This window comes from Arctopsyche grandis, chromosome 9 (genome assembly GCF_051622035.1).
Source record: "Arctopsyche grandis isolate Sample6627 chromosome 9, ASM5162203v2, whole genome shotgun sequence".
Classification (NCBI taxonomy): Eukaryota; Metazoa; Arthropoda; class Insecta; order Trichoptera; family Hydropsychidae; genus Arctopsyche; species Arctopsyche grandis.
In genome coordinates, this window is record NC_135363.1 from 2091824 (window position 1) to 2104469 (window position 12646).

At 35.0% G+C, this 12646-nt stretch overlaps 1 protein-coding gene across 1 annotated transcript; it reads left to right on the forward strand.

The window, feature by feature from the left end:
- The first annotated feature begins 1794 nt into the window (after window positions 1-1794).
- Window positions 1795-7648, forward strand: LOC143916565 (SPRY domain-containing protein 7). Its single transcript, XM_077437709.1, has 4 exons — window positions 1795-2179; window positions 2343-2513; window positions 3755-4072; window positions 7359-7648. The coding sequence occupies exons 1-4, from the start codon at window positions 2077-2079 to the stop codon at window positions 7454-7456; spliced, it is 690 nt and encodes a 229-aa protein (XP_077293835.1). The 5' UTR covers window positions 1795-2076; the 3' UTR covers window positions 7457-7648.
- The last annotated feature ends 4998 nt before the right edge of the window (window positions 7649-12646 follow it).

Here is a 12646-nt window from a genome sequence, read left to right on the forward strand (position 1 = left end):
ATGGTAATGAAAACACTGCAGTTATCAATCAGGAGTTGGACTCTCACTGGTCTTTTGAAGTTGAAAAATTCTATTCCACGACATAATAATATATATTACTATTGTTTAATAGTGAATAAAAACACCATAGAGGGCATGAAATATTCTCATTAATGCCACACGCTCTTATTTTTAAACTTTAAAAACCTACTGACCAATAATTCGGCAATAGCCAATAAACATGTTTCTCCTACTGAGCCGTGTTCATGTAAAATAAAATATGTGCCAGTCGATATTCTTCGTATTTTTTTTTACACTGAATAGTGACAACAAATTATTATTTTGAATAAAAATACACAATAATTTTATTTTACTACCGCCATCTATGTATAAAACTAAAGACTACATAGACGCCACCCAGATTTAAAATTTGCAAACACCAAACGCGTCTTAAACGATATTTTATCTCTATCGTAATGGCGGAGGATCCATTTACTTATATTGATGACCAAAATGAGCAATATGGTAAAGTATGAAAACGATCGGATAAGAGGCAATTTTTTTCCTGAATTGTAATCTTAAGTGAAACGTAAAGGAGGTTTGTAAAAAAAGAACAGATAAATCAAAGAAATCAGCCTAGTTTATAACAATTGGGCGTTTGGATTAGTTTGTCTCACTGGTTTCTCCGGTTGATAATTAAATTACTAGTTACATATATAGTACTATACACAATGGATAGTGTTAGGAGGGTAAACGGATTATTCCGCACAAAGTGATCTCGCGCAAGTCACTCAAATCTCGATCACGGAACATCTGGCTCTCGAGTTCTCGTTAGTACAATATTTCGCGTGTGTAGCTTTCGATTGATGGAGTTTTTCGTAACTTTTTGAAGAATAATCGCCGAATCGTTAGGAGTGAATTAGGAGGATCGTCTAAAAATTTTATGATTAAAATTAAAATGTACCTCTAATATTTATGTGTTTCAAGTGCGTGTGTGTTTGAAATATATACACAAACGAGCTGGAGAGGCACCTATCAAAATTTCACATGTTTATTGCAGTGAGATTCTATCAAAACTTTAAGTAAATTTAAAGTTATTGTCCATTTGGATGATTACATTATTTACCTTTTGAATCTAGTGAAATTATAAAATTAAACTAAATTATTATTATTAAAGAATCTAATGAAATTATTAAAAAGTATTATTACTTGTATTACTGTATTCGGGGGTGGTGGCCAGAGAAATGTTATATTAATAGAAGTGGCTTTAGGCGTCATATTGTTGTGAAGTGACGATTGTCCACAGACAATCCTAAATAATCAGTCATATTTGATGCTTGGTGCTCGACGTATGTCCAATAAAAACTTCTCTGTTTGTTTATATTATTCGCAAGATGGGCAAGCATCGGTAAAAATTGTACAATGCATTCAAAAACACACAATAAACAACATGGGATACATTTTTATAAGTAAATTGATCCGATTGTATTCCGTGCGATGTAGCGTATTTATAGAGACGTACCGCGTAATATTGACAACAATTGTTTATTCGTAAGGGCCCTTTTATTATTATTAAATTTCTCTGGTGGTGGCCTCATGTTGAGGGCTTTACCTTGAACTTTAAAGCGGGTTAAAAAAACTTGTAGTAAACAGAGCATCATAAAGAACACAAAAGGTTCCCATTTATGTCTAGCTAGCCAAAAACTACTTTTGAGGGAAATTCTCTGAAGAAACCCCAAAAGAAGGAACGTAAATTCTATATTTTTTTCAAAATACTCATTTGTGCATGCCCTTAATATGATAATTACCAAAAAGCACCACTTTATATTATTTGTAACATATTGTGGATTAAATAGTGACAAAACTCGTTACTGACAATAAATCAATTTATATTTCGTAATAACGAGGTAAAAATTTCAATTTAGTGAGGTATTCGCGTGTGGGTAATTTCCCATTGCCGTTGTTTTGGAATCGTTTGACATTTGATGAGCGAACGAACCGTTAAGTTGTGTGTCGTGACGGTGACGAAGGCTGCTGTCAAACCTAGCGATTGAGGTTAGGTTGCGGGGCGGCGGCTCAACCGGGGGCTCCCGCGACATGTTCTGCTGCCTACGAGGATGTCTCACGGGGCTCAGACTAACCCCGGCTCCGCCCCCGAGGCCCCCCGATAATCCTATCCAGCTGGACACCTCACACATGGGTACAGCTCAACAATCAACCCTACCCACTCACACCATAAAAAAATATACATATTATACTGATTAATAGTAACGTTCCACCTGAACGATTACTACATATCTGTTTCCATATGTCTATATGTAGAGCCGTTGTTTTGTATGCTAAATTGTTTTCATTCTGTTCAGGTCATGAGGTTGTGATAGTCAAAGGTGGTCAACGAGTGTGCGGCTCGGGATGTGCCCTCGGTAACGCCCCGCTAGTTCAATCCAAATCCTACTTTGAGGTGAAGCTGCAGCAGGGTGGAGTCTGGGCGATCGGACTAGCTACAAGAAATACTGATCTAGATAGAGTACACGGTATGTTGTGCAATGATTTTACAGAAAGTGTCCTTTTTTTGAGGCTTCATTTATGATCTAACGTAGTTAATGTATGTAAATTACATTTCAAAAAAATTGTTTTATATCATCCTTTTAGGTCATCTTATTAACTTGATTGATGAATGTAATTAAATGAGGAAAATTAATGTGTACTATGGTAATTGGCGATTTTTAAATTAAAAAAAATAATAGTGGGAACCTCGTTGGCCTAAAATGGAGCTCTTGTTCATTCCTACTCAATAGCAGTTTTTAAAATGAAATATCTACCCATGTACAGTAATTGGCCCCTCATTTATATGTATGAAATACGGATTCACGATGAAACGCCGAACGATACAATGTCCCCGACTGATGATAATACCACATAATGTCTACGGACAAAACGATAACGCGACATAATGTTTACGGACAAAATGATAACGCGACATAATATCTATGGACAAAATGATAACGCGTCATAAGGTCTACGGACAATGATAGAGGTTGATATTTACGATTAACTTTCGAATAGATTGGCTTATCTAATATTCATTTATTAATATGTCTAAGGACGTGTATAGATATTTTTATTATTTTTTAAAAGTGTGAATGTCATATTATGTCGCGTTATCATTTTGTCCGTAGACATTATGTCGCGTTATCATTTTGTCCATAGACATTATATTACGTTATCATTTTGTCCATAGACATTATGTCGCGTTATCATTTTGTTGGGGACGTTTCGCCGCGAAACCATGAAATACACCTAATTTAAAACCGATTGACTTCTAACTTTAAAATCTGAGTAGCCACTTAGTATAGACTGGCCAATTACTGAAATTACACTTAATTGACAAACACATCAACCATTTCCTCTTTGCATGAGACGATCACGATGTATTTAATAGATTAAAATCTAGATGTTTTGAGCTATGTTTTCCATCTTTTCTTTACGAATAAAATTAAAACCGTTTCTCTACTGTAATTAAAAATAATATCATACAAGACACTTTTCCATTTACATATATTATTCGAGACATCAATCTGAATAATCATCAGCTCGAACGTTCACCGTCATCGTTGTCATGGTCACGCGTTCATACACCTAAAACCGTCGCCGCACGAGCCGAATAATAATTCTCAAGAACGTTGCACTCGGCCAAGTCGTTTCGCAACGCATGCCCCAATTTTCCTACAGTTGCAGCCTGCATACATATTTATCGGTGTTGTGACTGTTTCAGGCGGCATGGACAAGGAGTCGTGGTGTTTGAACAGCGACGGTACGGTCAGACACAACAACCTGGAGCTGTACAGACTGACTTCGGACAGGCCGAAGTCGCCGGCCGATCTCGTAACAACCGACCTGCTCGGCACGTCGCCTCCGTCACCGAGTAACCACACAGTCACTAGTCAGGTGGCCGATCCAAGGACAATGCCGTGCGAAGGCGACACGATAGGTATCGCCTTCGATCACATTGAGCTGAACTTCTTCCTGAACGGGAGGAATATGGAAGTGCCCATACCGAATATCAAAGGAGCCGTTTATCCAGCACTATACGGTAATATTTCATTTCTACCATAGTATTGTTGCGTAGGGGTGGGTGGAGGATCCAAATAAAAGGCCAAAGTCGTTTCACAGCATGTATTGGTGATTCAGGAGATACACGCACCGCCAGTGCTCCGTCCAGAATGCCTTGATATCGCCTAAGTACTCGTTTATAAAGGACAGGTCACTCCCTGCATCTTCGACGTCCGGTTACTTCCCTATTGCTTAGGCATGTACCCGGATATGGATTCCCACGCTATCGCTGTCAGTTCTGAGAAGGGACCGGGTGCCATTACTAAGCCAATCGGTGGTCATTGTTTAGCCTACTTGCACTTAGCCTGGAGATAATCCTCGAAAACCAATTATAACGGCGGCTCCTTTTAGCATATGCTACAGTATCATGATAGGTTTCCCCAAATCATAATGAGACAATCGTGACAATAATGGGAAAGTATGGGACACTTTCTGAGGAACCGTTTCAGACATTAAATCAGATAAAACTACGATAGAAATACTTCAAATTATATGTCGTATTATTTTTTCAACCAGGTCATTCTGATCGGAGTTCGAATCCAAGACCTCTCAGTCAATAGTAGCACACGCTCACCACTAAGCAATATTGCTAATAAATTCTTATATGTATAAATACATTCAAATGTTTCGAGCAAATTATACATAACCCCAAAATTTAGAAAATAAGACGGAAAAAATTGCCAGAACACAGCTAAGGCAAGCTTGCTCGTAGAGCTGTCAGTTTAGAAAGCTAACCGGACTCTAATCAGTTTCATGTGATGCTATTATACGTTATTACAAGTAGTGAGCGTATACTCACAGCGCCACTGTGGCGGTTTGTAAATCATCTTTTGAATAATTACATCAACTGGTGGTTTGAGAAGAATTTAACAAGTGTATATTTTCGTCTACAATCAGTCTTGGCATTACAGTTGAAATATCACTTTCAATAACCTGATCGATTTGACAGCTAATATAGGCATGCTCCCAAAATGATCAGCTATCGGGCGACCTATCATGGTACTACACTAAAAATGTAGGTACTTGTTCACTAGTTAGGCTCACGTTTCACGCTCAAAAACCATTTATTACGTTGTCGTTGTCAACAGATGTCTCAAGTTGATATTTATATATTTGCTTATAGGCTTCGGAACTATCAGTTATCGCGAACTGACTCAACTGTGGATCTTGGCATACTGTTTAGGAGTGACTTAAAATCTTCCACTCATATTTCAGATATGTGCTGTAGGGCTACCAAAATGCTTGGATTTTTTCAATGAAGATCCAAGTATAATGCGCAATGCTTCATGTCTCTTGTTTGCAGACGACGTTAAATTATTCTTTGCTGTTAAGGATGAGAGGCAAGCCTCTCTCCTTCAAGCGGATATTAACGCTGTTTTAGAGTTCAGTTCCAGTTTAGGGCTTGAACTGAATACTAGTAAATGTGCCATTATGAGTTATGGACGTGCGAATTCGCTCTATTGTCACGGATATTCCATTGGATCCGTATTGTTGAAGCGTGTGGAATCTATGGTCGACTTGGGTATCACTTTTGATCCTCAATTCACCTTTCACAACCACATCAAGACAGTCGCTGACGTTTCCTTTCGTCGACTTGGATTTGTCTTGAGATATGCTAGATTATTATCCAACCCCTTGTCTTCTCGCTTGCTTTTCAACTCGCTTGTTAGAAGTAAGCTAGTGTATAATGAAATTGTGTGGAATCCGCATGAAGCAAACTACTCGCTTATTATCGAAAAAGTGCAAAAAGCATTTCTTCGTTTTCTTTATAAGAAAGAGTATGGGTACTACCCATATCTCTATCCTACTCCTTTCCGTTTGGGCATGCTTGGGTATAATTCCCTTGAACTTCGGAGAAACTTCTCGTTAATTCGTTTCGTTCTCCAGCTATTGCGTGGTAATACGTCATGCCCGTTGTTGCTGGAACAGTTGGTCCTAATAATTATGTGCGTGGTAGACATCATCATTTGATGGTTGTACCTGCTGCTCGTACAGTTCTTTTTCGAATGGCTCCTATTCCAAGAGCTATTCGACTTCTCAATGAAATCGTTGCTGCTGTCCCTGAATGTGATATTTTCCACCTTGGGGAGCGTAGATTATCGGATATTATTTTAACATATTTATCTGGTAACCTGCGCTCATCATTACTTTCTTAATTTGAATGTGATGTATGAGTGGAATCTTAATCTACTCTCTTCCATTTGGGCCTCGCTGTGATTTTATTTTTTATTCATATTTTGTTTTACTTTTTCTTTCTCCTTTGTACATTTTTATATACTATTTTAATTTTGTTCAGTGTAAACAAAGAATGGGATTTATGGATTTTATTTTTGATTTTTACACTTTTGTTATTTTTTTTTTCCTCTCTAAATGATGTATTATTTTCCTTATGTTACTTTTTTTATTATTATTTTATTTTACCATGTTTTCTGCTTTTGCTTTTTTCCTTTATTTACAGTTTACTTGTTTTTATATATTTTTCAATTGTAAACCATTGTGGCGCATTAGGTTCTTCTTGTAATGCCACAATGGTCCAAAACTATAAATAAATAATGGTGTTGCTTTATTGTTCGCTGGTCCGGAGCATATTAGATTTTGGGTCTGTAATTTAGAGTACCACTGAAATTAAATTCTCTTTATAGAAATAGTTCAAAAAAAGTTGCTTCGATACCTTTCTATGAGGAAATATAAATATTACCCCTATTTATTTCCCACTGCCTTTTTACAAGATATTCTAGACTTTGACTCACTATCTTCGAGAAGAATTATTGCCATTTCCAAATATTTCTTTGGAGTATTAAAGGGAAGTATTGACAACCCTTCGATTTTAACGGATCTTAAATTTCAGGCGCCTGACTGCGATAGAGCTTTTCGTCTTCGTTTACTTTTCCAACCTATTGCTGCGAAAACGTCTGCTTTCAATAACTCGTCTCTTGTAAAGGCTATCCGGTTCCTTAAAATGATATATGAACATTTGGACCTGTTTGATTGTTATGTTGATGAACTGGTCAGTTTCATGAGATTCAACAAGAGTCTATTTGAATGAGATGAATGATTGCCAATTTTTATTGTTCTTTTTTTTGTAAGACTGGTGTGACGCATTAGGGAAACTTATCACATTGGTCATTATTTTGTTATTATTATTATAATTAAAATCAATATTTTTGCGCGTTTATGACATGAGCCCAACTATTGAACAAGTCCTTTAAATTTATTAAAAAATAAATATATAAGGTGATATTAAAATGAAAATTTGCTATTTTCAGTTGACGATGGTGCTATTTTGGATCTCATCTTAGAAAACTTCCACTATCCTCCACCGTCAGGCTTTGAAAGAATCATGTTGGAGCAGTCACTGCTGTAATAAATGACGACGGAACGAAACGGCCGGCACAAACCGGCATAATGACAAAGCTTTAAAATGTTTGCATTTGTATTATATCTATAGGTATATAAAAAAAAAAAAACCATCCATTTATATGAAGGCCGTCACGATGTATAAAATTTTCATTACATATTATTATATACATGTATATCTGTATTGTGTGTGAATATCAAAAACAAAGAAAAAAAAACAAAAAATATTTATTATTATTATTTTTAAATTATATAAAAGCTGTACGTAGTTTAAGGCTAACGTTTAATATCTTGAATACGATCCCCGTCCTAAATTTTGATTATTGTAATGTCTGCGTTTGAATCATGTGTTGTTGATTGTTGTTTCTGACTTTTTCGTATCGATGTTAAAATACATACATATATTAAGCTTAACATTCAAACCAAAATCAAACGTCTAATTCTAAACTATTCCTACTAAGTGCACTTCACTATAAAAAATATCATTAAATTCATTTGACCAATATAAAGAGCATTTAATGCATATTTAAATCATCAATGGGAATATTTCACTCTAATGAATTGTTTAATTTATTGTAAGCGTAACGAGCAATTAAATCTTATGTTTTTTTTTTTTTAGCTTAGCAATTAATTTTAAGTTTATTTTTATATTTTTTACTAAAGAACAAACGAAAAATAAAATCTACAATGTGATAATTGAGTAAGGTTTTGTTGCAATGCTTTTTTTTTTGTTGGTATTTTTAATACGTAACAATGGTTTTATTTTATTAATAAGTTTGTGAAATTCTGCTGACTTAATTCTGAAATAAAGCCGTCGTGATTATTTCATACAAGTTCAATATTTGCTAGTTTATCCGACTGACAATAATTTCACTGTAGTCCAAAATTTTAACGCCCCCCAAATCCTCCTTAATTTATTTATTATGAAATGATAAACATTATACAAACATATATCTATAATACACTTACGATGTATAGATTTAAATATGAAAATATCAAATTTATATACATGATAAGAATAAATAATAAAAATATTTAACATTTATGTACATACATACATAATTCGTTTTTTTTTTTACAAAGGTGCCATTACAGGTTTCCCCAAGGCGACATCTATGGCTAAAGTTCTACAGCAATATGGTTCGTTTGTTGCGTTTATGTTTAGCACCGAGAGGTTACCGGGTTCAATCCTGTGCTAATCTTAAATGCTGGTGGTTAGACTTGGACATTTGTGACTCCAGTCGATCGTTTCCTATGAGAGTTTGCCAATTTATCTGAATTGTTGAAACGGCACCTCCATCAAATTGGCAAAAACCATCCTACCAACTGTCACCAATATCTGAATTTGATTTATGTATAATATGCAAAAATGTATGTAGAAGTCTAAATTCATAGATGTCTATCGATTAAATAATTAATAGTTAATTTCGTGTTCTTCAGTATCAGCAGGGATAAACCAAAATGCTGCAATGTTTGTAATTCGCTAGGAAGGCGCATTAGGGTTTACCTGTTAGGCCTTCCTGATATATATATATATATATTATAGAAGTGACAAATTGGGGGTAGGTGGCCAATTCGGTGAGGAACCGTTTCAACAATGAAATCAGATAAATTGACACACTCTGATCGACCTGGAGTCACGTATGCGAGTCATGTGATCTGGAGTCGCAGCTCGGAACTGTGACCCCTCGATTGTTGGTATTGAGGTCTGTTCATACTGGCAAACAGCAGTACAAAAAGTATGTACTCTTTGGTACATTCATATATTCCGTAATGTAGACGTGACAACAGTAGCCGAAAAAATCTATTCTTACCATACAGCAGTACATGTCACCGTAGCGTATGAAGCTCACAGTTCTTCCAAATGACTTATTAGTGTAATTACACTGAGCAACAAAAAAAATTACCAGAGCGGAGACTAACCAATCTTTACTAAGTTTGACCCACTGAATTCGACTATGATAATGATTTTTGTTGGTTGGTGATCGTTTACGAGATATGAGCGTTTAAAAAAACGCGCGATTTTTATAGTAGGAATCCAGTAGAGAGAAGCGTTGGTCGTTGTCGGTTCGTATTTTGGTCATTGTAATACACATTTAAGTAGCAAAAATTTGTTTCGATGATCAAAGCAAAGTTTCTAATCCAATCTGTATCCGTCATTTAGAACTGCACACAATTTTTTTGTAATGTACAGACCCTTTTTTTTAACCCTCCCTGCAAATGCCCCAATTTTTACGTTTTTCATAACTATGTGGTTTTCAAAGCTATATTTCTTGCATTCTTGGAATGAACTACAAGAAATTTATTTTAATAGATTTTGTATGATTTGGAAAAGGGGTACATCGTAAAAAATACATTTATACATTTCTACGTTCCAAAGTATGATTTAAAGGCGGTAGCGATGTTTTTGACTGTTCGCTTGCATATGTACGTAGATAAGATTGCCGAAATTCACATGACTAATGTATGGTGAAGAATAAACATGACTGTTTAAATTTGCTTTAAATGTTTGCATTGCACCGATAAAAAGATAAAAACAAGTGTGAATGCATTGTGACTCTTCGATGTGGTGAATTATCGGCATTGTACGAGGCTGTAGCAATAAAATGACGTCAGCAGCTGAGAAATACCTGCTCCGAGAACTGTCAACTTGTACAGTACATATATTTAGGGTTGCCAGATTTCTTTTAAGTGAAAGCGGGACAAATCAAACCTTCCCTCGCCGAAGTGGGGTATGCAAGTGCCCAAATTTTTACGTTTTTCGTAGTAATAACTATATGGTTTTCAAAGCTATATTTCTTGTATTCCTAGAATAAACTACAAGAAATTTATTTTAATAGATTTTGTATGATTCAGAAAAGGGGTACATCGTTTAATTAAATACATTTATACATTTCTACGTTCCAAAGTATGATTTAAAGGCGGTAGTGATAAGCCATGTTTTTGACTGTTCGCTTGCATATTCTTGTTGATCGATGAATCGATGCGAGAGAATGAGACAGCTATTGTTTTCGTCGCTTTTGGCGCGTGGCTATTGAGTCATGCAGTCGCCTGTTGGCCTTACCTATGTGCGTTTACATGTCGATGGTTGTCGTTATTTTTTAATACAAAAACAGTCAAAAGCATTTTTATGTTGATGTTTAAATTGATCAATAAGATATATAATGAACCCTTTGTATTGAGAAAAGCTGTATTTTGATTAAAAAATAGTGGGGGTCTTACTCGACTCCCGTTTGGGACACTCGTTCGATCTCGACGCTCTGTCCTTCAAAGGTTAATGTACAAATTTGCTTTTTTAAATGCACATTTATTTTATAAAATGGACGTTTAAATTGTTCCCTTATTATAATCTCTCTGTAATAAAATCACTAATTTGAAATAGGATATCAAAAATGTACACAAAAACGTTTTGTTATCTTTATTCAATAAAAAAATCATATTTGTTCTTTTTCAATATATGGCTTATAAAACTAGAATTTTAAGAGCTAAAAATCACCTTTAAAATATGCAGATCTATTTACTTACACATTTAAAACGTACTTTTATTTATTTTTTTAATATTAAATTCACTCTGTTCACACGCAATTTATGTACATACATATGTATACATAGAGCACATTCACTAAACGAATCTGCAACATTTGATTTCATTCAATTCATATTATCAAGATTTATTTGGACAACCAAAGGAAAACATCTTTTCTACGCACTAATAATAATATAGAAAAATGCGTGTAAATCGAACGACCGATCGCCGACTATATCTTTGCGTGCCGTAATAACATGTGCCGTTCAGCAGCATCGATAAGGTATGCTTTCACAAAGTCGGTGAATGTACAAAGTAATTCATTTTATTCAAACAAACATAACAATACGTATAAAGGTCGAGAAGCACAATACATATAAATGTATCACAACACCGAACACGCCTCTTAAACTAAAATAAAACATTATGTATATATTTAAAAGCTGCTTTCTACGGTGCTGAATTCATTCGGAGCCGCTGACTATAATTCACTCCTACGATCATCACCGTCTAGTGTCATTCGCAATATGGTCAAAATTTATACTCATAAATGGTCAATACATAAACAATTCAATTATGACAATTGTACAGATGCTACATTGAAAAAAAACCGATAACTTCCATTTGACTGGTGGTCATTTTCAAATGAAGTATCAACTGACTTTTGGCCAAAAATAGCACAATGACTAAATACAGTCAATGTTTATGGGTAAGATGGTCAGTATGGTGGTCAGATGGTCAGTACTCTTCTAGATATTCTATCAATTATTGAATGTAATCTAATTGTTTTGATTTTGTATGCTACATTGAAAATGACGTGTGGTAATTTTCAATTGAATTAATTGACTTGCGGTCAAAATGACCTGTAGGTGCTAAAAGCGCCCTCTAGATATTTTCTTCAGTCATTGTACCTAATCGATACAGCATCATAATAGGATAGCTTTTAAATGCTACACCGCTGTAATTTTCAAATGAATTAATTGACTTGCGGTCAAACCAATGCAGTGACCGAATATAGCCAAAATTTATGCATCCTTTTAAATGCTCAATGCGTCTTCTAGATAGTTTTTCAATCGTTGTACCTAATCGGTATAGCATCATAATACAATAAATAGCGTTTGGATGCCACATTAAAAGTGACCAACTGACTGTTGGTCATTTTTAATTTCTCCAAATAATTATATCAAAACAAATCGTAAACGATTAGATAAAAAATGAATCTACTGGTTTCATCACCCAGACCAGGGGTCGCTAAACTGCTGCTCGCAAGCCAAATGCGGCTCTTTTATTGCCAAAATCCCCACTTTTGTAATAACTTTTGCAAAATTCAAAATTTTGACTTTTGTATACTATTAATATACAATGACGTTATCATGGGGGATATACATACTACCCCTTACGGTGTACATTTGGAGCACCAAATTTGTAGGTCTTGCCACTGAAATTGAAAATTCAGAGATAAAACAGCAACTTAATTTCCTAAAATGAATGGAGCGGTCTAAAAGATTACAGAAGGTATATACTATGATTTTTAATACTTTGAATAGCCTTCCGAAGTTATATATTATATATAACCGAAGATTTATATAGCTTTCCAAAGTTATAGAAAAAATGTTCATTTGGTATTCTTAGTATATGAATGACCATTTTCAAACATGAACCATAAATAAG

Bases quoted from the DNA above. Each gene is read 5' to 3' on its own strand.
- LOC143916565 (XM_077437709.1), top strand. From the start codon at position 2,077: ATGTTCTGCTGCCTACGAGGATGTCTCACGGGGCTCAGACTAACCCCG. The intron at 2,180-2,342 runs GTACAGCTCAAC...CATTCTGTTCAG, and splicing joins GCTGGACACCTCACACATGG to GTCATGAGGTTGTGATAGTC. The intron at 2,514-3,754 runs GTATGTTGTGCA...TGACTGTTTCAG, and splicing joins TGATCTAGATAGAGTACACG to GCGGCATGGACAAGGAGTCG.